The 12,800-nt window shown below is 34.7% G+C and overlaps 1 protein-coding gene across 1 annotated transcript in view; it reads right to left on the bottom strand.

Moving 5' to 3' along the window:
• Positions 1-669: 669 nt before the first annotated feature.
• The window catches only part of SERINC1 (serine incorporator 1), a 33,938-nt gene continuing 21,807 nt past the window's right edge, over positions 670-12,800 (bottom strand). Inside the window, exons 4-10 of the mRNA XM_061427441.1 lie at positions 7,857-7,936; positions 7,501-7,638; positions 5,714-5,883; positions 5,522-5,612; positions 3,872-4,016; positions 3,523-3,753; positions 670-2,224 (exon numbers count right to left, since the gene is read on the bottom strand). Of these exons, the coding sequence (XP_061283425.1) occupies positions 2,089-2,224; positions 3,523-3,753; positions 3,872-4,016; positions 5,522-5,612; positions 5,714-5,883; positions 7,501-7,638; positions 7,857-7,936 (991 nt within the window). The 3' untranslated portion in view covers positions 670-2,088. The remainder of the gene's footprint in view (positions 2,225-3,522; positions 3,754-3,871; positions 4,017-5,521; positions 5,613-5,713; positions 5,884-7,500; positions 7,639-7,856; positions 7,937-12,800) is intronic.

Genomic DNA, 12,800 nt, shown 5'->3' with positions numbered 1-12,800 from the left:
GAAAACGAAGATCATGGCATCTGGTCCCATCACTTCATGGGAAATAGATGGGGAAACAGTGTCAGACTTTATTTTTTGGGGCTCCAAAATCACTGCAGATGGTGACTGCAGCCATTAAATTAAAAGACGCTTACTCCTTGGAAGGAAAGTTATGACCAACCTAGACAGCATATTCAAAAGCAGAGACAGTACTTTGCCAACAAAGGTTCGTCTAGTCAAGGCTATGGTTTTCCCTGTGGTCATGTATGGGTGTGAGAGTTGGACTGTGAAGAAGGCTGAGCGCTGAAGAATTGATGCCTTTGAACCGTGGTGTTGGAGAAGACTCTTAAGAGTCCCTCGGACTGCAAGGAGATCCAACCAGTCCATTCTGAAGGAGATCAGCCCTGGGATTTCTTTGGAAGGAATGATGCTAAAGCTGAAACTCCAGTACTTTGGCCACCTCATGCGAAGAGTTGACTCATTGGAAAAGACTCTGATGCCGGGAGGGATTGGGGGCAGGAGGAGAAGGGGACGACAGAGGATGAGATGGCTGGATGGCATCACTGACTTGATGGACGTGAGTCTGGGTGAACTCCAGGAGTTGGTGATGGACAGGGAGGCCTGGCATGCTGCGATTCATGGGGTTGCAAAGAGTCGGACACGACTGAGCGACTGAACTGATACCACACATTTTCTCTGAATTCATTTATTTAAGGATAAAACAGCCATTTGAGATCATGGAATACAATACCAACACAATAGAAGGTGAGGAATTGTTATATTTTGCTTACATTAATAAATATCTTAAAAGAAGCAAATGTAGATTTTAAGATTTAAGACACTAATGACACAACTGAGAGTTTCTAAGTTAACAGTGATACTGCTTGATTTTCAAGTTGAAAGATTTTTAATAACCTATATATTTCAATTAGATGGCGGCAAATAGAAAAGCATCTTTTGAGCTGAATAGTATACTGTTAAACAGGAGTTTATTTTACAGCAGTCCATCATTCTCCTGGCCTCAGTTTGTGTGTAGAAGGCATACTAGACATCAGCAATTCACATCACATAAATGATCTACCACTCACAATGGTGCAAAATCTATTATGCATGTATTTGAATAGAAATTATTTTTAAATTCTAGAAAAAATGCCATTTGTGTTTGACAGATGTGGGATTTCCCAGTTTTGCCACTGATTAGCTATCTGAGCTTCACTTTCTTCACTGTTAAAAGAACAGTAAGAAAGTGCAAAATAGGCTTTAGTAGCCTTCAGTTTATCAGCTCTGATTTTCAAAACAAACTTTCAAAGTGATTTTCAACCTCCTCCTAACCTATGATTATCCTTTTCAAACTCTTTGTCCAAATCATTCAGAGTTCCTAACTTCTCCACTGAACACATTTTAACACATCTGCATGTGTTTATAATGACCAAACAAAGTTCACTGTGTTAGTATGAAAGACTACCTGTACTCAGGGACATTACAGCCTACCTGGGTATTCAATTCAGTACCCACCACTAGCAAATCTCTGAAAATTCTGTGTCTCTGTCTCCACCATAACCTACACTGTTTTCAGTCAAATACTCCATACCTGTACATGTTCCTTACCTTCATATCAAGGGAAAAATCTGAAAAGTTTTTAGAAAACTGGCATTTGTGACTTGTTTATACAATTTTTACAATTTTAGGACAGCCATGTTCTTTGCAGTATCCTGTAGGACAAGGCATCAAATATTTCAAAAGGCAGCCATACATTTTTCATATTTTTCTGAAACAGCTTATGTTCTAACACAATTTAAAAATCAAACTGCCAAGCAGTTTTGTTTTTACTCTTTTCACAGGTACAGAGCAGAGAATAAACCTAACAATGTCCACTTCTCCTAACTTACCACCAACATACTCATACAACTCTTGATTCATTCTAAAACGCATACTGATGCGCTTGGCAAGACTACAATGAATAAAATGGCAAGCGGTAAATCTAATCCATGCCAGAAGACTGGAGAAGTTACATGGGAAGCACACACACACAACTTCACAAAAGTTGGGAATACTGCTGATTTCAAATAAATGATGATCAAAGTAAGACTTTCATGCCTCAAGTCCCATTCAGTCAAAATCACGATTTGTAAGAACAAGTGGTGCCACCAGTGTCCAAACATACAGCACAATGCCAATCCAGCTAGAAGAGATTTTCACCCAGACAGCTGTCCACTGACTCTTCATCTCACGGGAAGGCTCATACCTAATATTTAAGGAAAACAAAAAACAGAGAGAAGTTGGATTATTGGTCATCAAGCTGGCAGGTTTCCTTATTTTAAAGTATTCTTTGTATATAATCTGTGATAACATATGTAGTTGCTGGATTATCTCTGTTGCCTTGTTTTCCATACCACTTTGGCAGCTAATATAAAGGTTAAAAAAAAATCTTTAAAGGAGTAGAAGACATAGGCCTGTGAAGTAGTTCTTTTACATAATACTCAGAGAATCTTTATGTATCTCTGGCTAACTAATTAATGAGATAGCAGAGAAATGGAGTGTGACCTCTGGATAAATAAAACATTATTTAACAAAGACTTATCAATTCTAAACTGTACAAAGAATATAATTTGTTCAAAGTATATACAGGAGCTCTCTCCACCTTCTCAGATTTAAGAAACTGGGAAGGAAATACATCCCAAATTTAGCTGATTTTTATGTTGAAACATAACAAATACTTTTCATCTTTAATATTTACTATTATTACCTGACAGCCAAAGCTGTGAATTACTGAGAATTATTTGGAATAGTTCTTGTACCTTAATATGCTGCAGTATAGGAATTTTTAAGTATATATATATTTTTTTCAGTAATAAATGCCAGTAGAGGCTGCTCTCAAATGAATTTTTTTTTTACATCTTTTGCTGGTATTCAAAGTTTTCTTACAAATTGTTAAGGATATTATTATGCATTAAAGAGTATTAAAAATAGAACTACCCTAACTATACAGTTCAACTTGAATCTTAAATCTTTCAGCAATCCTTTGAACTAAATCAGAATTTTTAAAGACAAAATATAAACTACTACCTTCCTCTTAACAAAAAGATTTATCAGTTTTGAAGTGATATAAAAGCAAAAATTAGTTTATGTTAATGTATTCACACTTCAATTTTGAAATCCTCAAAGCTTTAACTGACAAAATTTAAACAAAAACAGGTAAAAAAAAAGAAAAAAGGTATCTTTTTCTACACTATGTTGGGAACTAGTTAGTCAGCATTAAAAATCACTGTGTTTGATCCCTGTCAACATGTACTTCCCTAAGCAATGTGGTAGCTTCATGAAACTTTATTTCAATCTTTTAAGATCTGGAACTATTTTAATGATTGTTATTGCTAAAGCAAGGAAATAAAGTCTGCATTTCTCATACTGATCTCACTATTCATTTAGTTGTAAATTTTGAAATATATTGGAGGATAAAAAGTACTCAATACCATGTTTTAACAATGGAATCACAAAAAAGCCACCCAAATTTCCACATGCAAAGTTTTCATAAAATATAAGTACCTGTACCAGTTGGTAAGGGTCATCATGATATAAAGTGAAGCCAGGAAAAGCATGAAGTGAAAGAAGGAGTAACTGTAAGTGACACCATCCCTTTCATTATCTACAGCTCGGTGAACATCATCACCATCCTCAAGTGACCCATCGTTTCTGGCTCCACCATCTTCTATCAGTGTTGATTCATCACTTGTTAGAGTCAGCTTATTAACCTGACTATTGTTTGAAGTACGGATGCTACATGAAAGACAGTTTAAAAAGAGAGAAAGAAAAAAAAGGAATTTAAACAGAACATTCATATATGAATAATAGCTGGACTTTGCTTCAAAAAAATAAAATCCATAATTTTTCCTACCTTGAATAAAATACACACAGTAAAAAGAGGATTAGTCCAATAATTCCTTGAGTATGCCACCACTGTACAGACTGCCCCTCCTTCGAGACAGTGCTTGTTGTATTATATCCAATTATGTTCAGTAGACTTGGGTTACATTCTGTTTCTACAATGTAAATTAAGGTCAAATTAAAATGTTAGAAAGGTATAAAAAATTTTTCAGAGGACAGTTGTAGTTCTTTTTAACTCTATACACGTGAAAACTCAAAAAACTGTTAGAAAAAGGCACAAATAAAAAATAAGACAACTTGTATTTATTAATAATGAGACCTTTTACATTATATAATGCTAGTTTTATCAAACTGGTTGAAAAGCAATTTCATTTTCAACCTCATGCAAGAGTTGAGACATTTAAGCTTTTTACTGATCAGGAAATTGGTGAAATTTAGTAAATTTTTTACTTTATAGTAAAGCTCAAGCAGAGTTAAGAATAAAATTCAGATGTCCTAAACTAAGATGCACTGCCTTTTCTGTTATATACTATGAAATAACAATAGTGATTTTATGAAGTTTATCAACTTGTCAAACTACATTGTTATATAAGCAAGATAGTTTACACATAAAATCAGTTACTAGAATTTTAGCAAATAGTTTGTGGAAATGAGTACATAAATCATAGTGACCTAATGCTTATTCAGCCTCTCAACTCTTGTAACAAAGAATTAAAATGGGGTTGGTATTCACTTAAGTGTCCCAAATATGTTTTTTACCTCCCACAATGCCAGATATGTCAATTGCCACCTTATCACTGAAAAATGATTTTTACCTTGAAGCCACTTGTGCAAGGATAATCCCTAAAGCAAATTACTATTAATTTTTTTCTAGACACTTACCTGGACAAAAATAAGGAATCTCTAGTACACTAAATAAACTCTTTTTCTCCAACTAGTGATAAAGCACCTATGAAATTTATAAATGGAATGAAATAAGAGTCAGAAAACTTTTTTCTGTCAAAAATTCTGTAATTTTTTTAATTGTGAGGAAACGAGACCATTTTTTCCCTTTTCAGAAAATAGTATAGTTGACCCTTGAACAAGCAGATTAGCAGTACCAACCCACAACACAACTGAAAATCTGCATTTTACTTTATGGCTGGCCTCTATATTCCAACCTTTCATATTAGCAATTTTCTATCTATGGATTCAACCAAATGCAGACTGTACTGCAGCACATTTATTTCCCAATTTGTTTCACCCCAAATAACATATATGGGCTTATACTTCCACGAAATGCAGTAAAACTGGCCTATAAAAAGAGTACAAAGACCAATTAGATTCACCTGTAAGATAATCACAGACAAAAAGAACTTAAAAAAATCTATACTAATTAAAATAGACTAAACATTTTAATAGGTTTTAATTTTACATATACTATCACAAGCACCTTACAAATCAGGTATATTTCTTATAGTTTTCCTATAATTTCTTATAGTTTTGTTAGTAAAGGAAGAAACTAAGGGAAAAAATATAGCAGTACATCAAAGATGAAAATGGTATTATTCCATTCTCTTCATTCCTCTATGAGCTTAATTTTACAAAACGGCAATCTTTGAAAAAGAGAACAGCTTATGGGATTCATTAAAAGAAGCAAATCCAAGCAAACAAAACATACCCGGTTCATTGGTCATAGCAGACCATGTCAAATACATTGTGTAGACTGTAATCACTGAAGACTGTAACAAACCAGATCTTGGTTGTGATTCCTACAAAAAAATAGGCAAAACAAAAATATTGCGATCATTCAAGATTTAGGAAACCTTAGAAAAACAGAAGCTTCATAAAGAATGAACTAATCCAAGCTTACTTGGATTTTTGGCAGTATGGACATTATAGAAGCACCAAGGCAGAGGAGCATGTTGACACTGATGAATGCTTTATTTTCTGCACAACTGGCTGGATGAGTATAGTAAACAAAAAACAGGACGATAGCAACTAAAGACAGCAGATAATTCAGGGCTGTAGCTGATAACAAAGCTGCGAAAGAAATACATTTTGACAATTAGATTTTATCACTAATATTAGGAATGAGACATATGGCTTGCTTTAAAAACAATCTTATTCAAAAATATTATTTTAAGCAACATTTTATCAGCATTACACAGCCTATAAAAGCAGGTAAAGACTTAATTCTGGCCTCTACCACATGAAGACTTTTGTAGCCTTTACACATGTGTGCGTGTGAGCTCCGTCATGTCTGCCTCTCTGCAACCCCATGGACTATATATAGCCCATCAGGCTCCTCTGTCCATGGAATTTTCCAGGCAAGAATACTGGAATGGTTGCTATTTCCTACTCCAGCCTTTACATGTAGCTCACTATTATGATGCATTTTAAGGGGAATAATATGATCTTCATTTAAAGTAATATTTACATATAGAGTGTCCAAAACATTCAAATACATTAGCCATTATTTTCAAAATACAGAAAATTAACTAGGAGAATATTACTTAAGATTTCTAAGTTATATCATTCAGTTGTAAACAAGGGCATTAAGAAAATTATTTTGTTAATGCTAAGCCCACAGAACAATGCTTTGCTTTAGCAACTAAAATCTTAAAAAAAAAACAAAACTATTCAAGTTGTCATTATTTAATAAGACAACCTAAGTTTCTTCTATCACACACACACTTTTAATTTTCATGTTAATGTATACTTAATATGTATGTATTCATGTAGATGTGACTCACAAATACTCTATCAGACAAATATTTATTGAATACCTACAAAGGCCCTGGGGATACAGTATGCAACAAAGCAGAAACTCTTACATTAGATTTAACATTAAAAAATGAAACATTCTGTGAAGTAAATTTTCCAAATGATTAAAGCTTAATATGTTTTTTAGCTGACAGACTATTTCGCATAAAAATTCAGATCTATGGCTTTTTTTTGAAAAACAGAAAAATTAAGCAACACTGGGCTCACATTTCCACACGGCAATTACTGGATGGAGCTAAGCGGTGTAATAGCCTTCACACTCTCTAATTCACCACAGTCCCTTTCATTTGCAAAAGGACTGAAAATGCAGTTTCTCCTCCCTCATTTGTGTCACCTGTTGTAAGCACCTGGATTTTGATTCTTGTTTTAGAGTACAACCATAGGACTCAACCTCATTGTTATAAACACGCATTACATACACTACTATAATAAACTCCCTAAGGTGTCACACATAAAGGCATTCTTTGCACTTATATAAAATGCTTCAGAGTTGTTTCTTTTTCCTGCTTGATGTTTCAGAATTGTTTGTTCATCTATTTCTAGTAGTCCTCATCTCTTTAATATTTTACCTTTTTTTTTTACCCTTTTACTTAGAAGGAAATTAGGCTGTAAAATATACATATACTCAGCAATATGCTTTGGAAATTCTGTTTTAGCCAATCCCAGTCTTTTGCATGATTGCCTCTTTCTTGGGTATGTTCCTAGTTGACATGCAACATACAATGTGACAAGATGCCACTCACAAACTTAAACTAAAAAATCTCTTCACAGTAAACTGTACCATAAAAATCATGACTTCCCCACAGTCTACTACCTGCTTTCACTTTCAAAGTTCAACTATCTTGAAGATGTTCTGTAAGACAAAAAACTTACCTGCATACCAACATCTTGAGTTCCCCTCTTCCATTTTTTCAACCCATGATTCATTCCACGAATGGGCAAAATCAATGAGTAAGACTAGTTGTATGAGAATGAAGCAAAAGGCACCTGCCATGCCTACATAAAACCACACTGAAAGGAAAAAAAATTTTTTAAAAATCACAAATGAGTGACTGCTTCACTTTTTATTGTTTCCACAATCAATACACCAAAAGAAAAATAAAATTTTACATAGATGTCTTGACTGAGGAAGGAAAACACAAAACAAATGGTTATAGTTCCAGGCAACAATTATTTTCAATTTCCTTACAAAATATCAACATCACACCAAGAAAAAAAAGATTTCTTACCAGTTGTAAAAGTTCCTTCTGGAATGAAGAAGGCTCCAATAATAATTGCAATTGCTGCAGCAAATTTAAAGAACCAGAATCTAAAACAAATTATTTTTTATTAGTAAATATTCATTCAACAAGTGGTTTCACATATGAAATCTTTTGAGAGCTGCTCTTAAAAAATAGCTACACTTTATTGTGACTACTCTGTCCCATCTGAGGATATCCTGAAGACGAGAAGACCACCACATGTCAATTATGTTGTTGTCTGGTCACTCAGTGTCCAACTCTTTCTACAACCCCATGGACTGCAGCCTACCAGACACCTCTGTTCATGGGATTTTCCAGGCAAGAATATGCAATGGGTTGCCATTTCCTTTCCCAGGGGATGCTCCTGATCCAGGGATCAAACCCACATCTACACTGGCAGGCAGATTCTTCACCACGGAGCCACCAGGGAGGCATGGCTGTTTTATTTCATTCTAATAAATGAGAATATTAGATTCATTTCACAGGTTTACTTAAATGAGTGAGATAATAATATGGAAGTGTAAATAAGGTACACTGTACAAAGGAATAGCTTCTGAAGACACAAAAGTCTGGAAAACAGATTTCCAGTAGCAAGCCAGATGAATTGAAAGAACCAGAAAAGACATAATATCTTAAGAATTCTAACACAGAAAGAGCAGGAAGTGCAAAGCAGGTGTCCAAAATCCAAAAAAACCCCAGAAGTAACAGATTAATAACTCCATCTGAAGGTAACTAGCAAAGATTTGAGGTGTCTGCTACTTCCTATGTGAAAGCAGCAATGCAAAACTATAACAAATATGAGCATTTCACCACCTGAAGATAACAATCCTGCAATCACTGATCATAAAGGCATAAAAATCTTGCCATCTAGCAGATAAAAGAATTCAAGATAGTTGTTCTGAGGAAACTCAACAAGCTACAAGAAAATACAAAAATAATTCAATGAAAACAAGCAAAAAACACTAAATTTAACCAAGAGATAGAAATCATAGAAAAGAACCAAATATATTCTGAAGCTTAAGAATTCAAGAACAGAAATGAAAAAAAAAAAAAAGTAATAGAGATCTTTAGAAGTGAAAGTGAAAGTTGCTCAGTCGTGTCCGACTCTATGCAACCCCATGGACTGTACAGTCCATGGAATTCTCTGGGCTAGAATACTGGAGTGGGTAGCCTTTCCCTTCTCCAGGGGATCTTCCCAACCCAAGGATCTAACCCAGGTCTCCCATATTGCAGGTGGATTCTTTACCCGCTGAGCCACAAGGGAAGCCCAGAGATCGCCAGAATGGTAGACCAAATGGGAGACAGAAAAAGTGGACAGGCATTTTGATATAACCCAATCAGGGGTGAACTGAGAAAAAAATGAAAAAGAGGGAAGAAAGCCTCAGTAATATATGGAATTTAAATATTAGAACGATCAGGGTTTCGGAAGAAGAGAAGGGGACAGAAAGTTAATTTAAAGAAATAATATCTGAGAATTTCCTAAACCTGGACATGAACATCAAAGTTCACAAAGCTAGTAAGATCACAGTATCATCTTAATGCAAAAAAACCTTTAGGATAAAACTGTCAAAAATCAAAGAATACAACAGAATCCTAAAAGCAGCCAGAGGGGTCCAAAAAAGAGATTCTGATCAACAAAGTAATTTCCATTAGGCCCTCAGTGGATTTCTTAGAAAATCTATAGGCCAAGAGAGAGCAGAGTGACTTTGAGTATACTCAAAGTCCTTCCTTTCAACACTTTAGTCAAAGTGTTGAAAGGAAAAAAACCACCAGCCAAGATTACTCTGTCCAGCAAAGTTATCCTTCAGATATGAAGGAGAAATAAGGCTTTTCCCTAAATCCAAAGAATTTACCACCACTAAACCTGTCTTGTAAAAAATGGTAAAAAGGATTCTTCAGACTGAAATGAAAAGACACTAATCAATGACATGAAAGCCTACAAAAGCATACAACACACTGGTAAAAGTAAATACACAGATTCATACAAGTCTAATTCTTTAACAGGATGGTGTGTTAAGTAAACTATAGTAAAAGGATTTTTAAAAGTATTAAAAAACAACAAGTATTATAAAAAAGAGGTAAATTGTGACATCAAAAAAATATAAAAGAAGAGGAATAAATATGTAGGGCTATTTTATGCATTTAAAGTTGCTATCAGCTTAAAATTAATTTTTATGTATAACATGTTTTATGTAAGCCTCATGGTAACCACAAAGCAAAAAGCTAGAGTAGATAAGATAGAGAAGCAGAATATACCACTAGTTTACAAAGAAAATCACCAATTTACATGGGTGTTAACAGAGAAAAAAGAAACGATGAAAATACAACCAACCAGACAACAATGACTAACATATGGCATTAATAAATCACAAATCAATAATTATGCTAATGGAGTGAATTTGCTAACCAAAAGCCAGGGTCTGGATGAATTAAAAAAACTTAAAAAGACAAATGGAATCACATTTGTGGATGTGAATGGTTAAAATGTCCATAATACTCAAAGCCATCTTTCGATTCAAAGTACTCCCTATAAAAATTTCAATGTCATTTACAAAAACTCAGGAAAGAAACAATCCTAAAGTTTGTATGTAACTTCAAAAGACCCCAAACAGCCACATCAGTCATGAGAAGGAAGAACAAAACTGAAAATATCACAGTTACTAATTCCAAACTATACTACAAAGCTATACTAATTAAAACAGTAATACCATAAAAAATAGACACACAGATCAATGGAACAGCAGAGAAGGCAACGGCACCCACTCCAGTGCTCTTGCCTGGAAAATCCCACAGACGGACCTGGTAGGCTCCGGTCCGTGGGGTCTCACAGAGTCGGACACGACTGAGCAACTTCACTTTCACTTTTACTTTCATGCATTGGAGAAGGAAATGGCAACCCACTCCAGTGTTCTTGCCTGGAGAATCCCAGGGACGGGGGAGCCTGGTGGGCTGCAGTTTATGGGGTCGCACAGAGTCAGACATGACTGAAGCGACTTAGCAACAGCAGCAATGGAACAGAAGAGTAATAGACCCTTGCATTTTGGATCAACTAATATTTGACAAGGGAGTCAAGAATATTCAGAAGGAAAGGACAGTTCCTTCAACAGACTTGGGAAAGCTATTAATAACCACATATAGAAAAATGAAACCAGACTCCTTTCTTACACCATTCAGAGAATCGACTCAACCTGAATGGAAGACTTAAATACACTTAACACATTATTGACTTGAGATGTATTAACATGTCCTTTGTTACCCGAATGTTATTGACTGGGAAACAAATCATATGCTTTTAGAGAGCCATACAATTAACATTACAGTGTTTAGTTGTTAGAGCTTAAAACTGATAAAGGGTCATTATAGAACTTATGATTGTTGTTTGCATTCACATTTCCCTGTTAGGCTTCTGCTCCAATTTTGTGTATGTTATAAATAAAAGCTTATGACCATAAAATTTTCAAAAATGATGGATCACAAAATTTTGAACAAAGAATTTTTTGGTGACTTTTATGCAGATACTTTCTCTGACTGTCCAAGCAACATAAATACTAGTATCTCAGAAGATGACAGTTCTTCAGAATATAGTTCTGACTCAGACGATATGAATATTAGACCAAGAAAAAGACAAAATAAACCACAGTGACTGATTCTGACATGGAAAGTGAAAACGAAATGCATGGTGCTTTTTTACAGGTGTGTCAGGTGTAACTATTGAATGTAATCATCTGCAAAGTGTTAATTAAATAACAGAATTCTCAAAATAAAACAAAAATAAAAATCGTCAGGCACAGGCCTGTGTTTCCAGCAAAAATCCTCTAGTCAGTGAGTTAAGATCTGATACCATAAAAGTTACTAGGAAGATACTGATAACTGGGAAGAAGAAAATAAGGAAGAAACTCCCTGACATTAGTCTGGGCAGTGAGTTTTTGGGGGAGACAACAAAAGTACAAACAACAGGGTAAAATCAAACTGGTGGGAATTCTTCAGACAAAAAAATCTTCTGCAGAAAAAAACGGAACAATCTACAAAATGAAGAGACAACCTATAGGAGAAAATATTTGCAAACCACGTATCAAAATGTGGTTAGTATCAAATATACATAAAGAACCCATACAACTCAATAATTTAGAAAAAACAATGAAAAATGGACAAAACTAAATATTTTTCCAAAGAAGGCATACGAATGGCAAGCACACATGTGAAAAGGTGCTAAACATCACTAATCATCAGAGGGATGTACATCAAAACCACAGAACGGCCACCAAGATGGTAAAAAGTAACAAACGTTGGTAACAATGTGGTGAAATAGGAGTTCTCAGGCACTGCTAATGGGCATGTGCACTAATTCAGCCACTATGGACAACAGTATGACGGTTCCTCAAAAAATACAAAAATGGAACCACCATACCATCTGGCAATCCTACTTCTAGGTATATATCCAAAGAAAGTGAAAACAGGGCACTGAAAAGGTATCTGCACATCCATGTTTACGGCAGAATATTCCTAACTGGCAGATACAGAAATACCCTGAGTGTGCATCAACAGATGAATAAAGAGACTGTACTATATAGACACAATGGAATATTATTCAGCCATGAGAAAGAAGGAAATCCTATCATTTGCAACAACATGATCCTGATGGACCTTCAGGGAATTATACTAAATGGGATAATCCAAATTAAAAAAAAATTTATATTACCAAAATGTGGAATCTGAAAAAGAAAAATGTACTTTAAAGTTGCTAAGAGAATAGATCTTAATTGTTCTCATCACAACTAAGAAAAATATGTGATGTGACAGAAGTGTTAGCTAATATATGATGGTAATCATATTGTAATATATAATACATATGAAATTAACATTTTGTACACTTTAAACCTAACACAATATCATCAATTATATCGCAAAAAAAACCACTAGCAATGATGTAAG

Source organism: Bos javanicus, chromosome 9 (assembly GCF_032452875.1).
Source record: "Bos javanicus breed banteng chromosome 9, ARS-OSU_banteng_1.0, whole genome shotgun sequence".
Classification (NCBI taxonomy): domain Eukaryota; kingdom Metazoa; phylum Chordata; class Mammalia; order Artiodactyla; family Bovidae; genus Bos; species Bos javanicus.
This window is presented reverse-complemented; position numbering and strand designations above follow the sequence as displayed.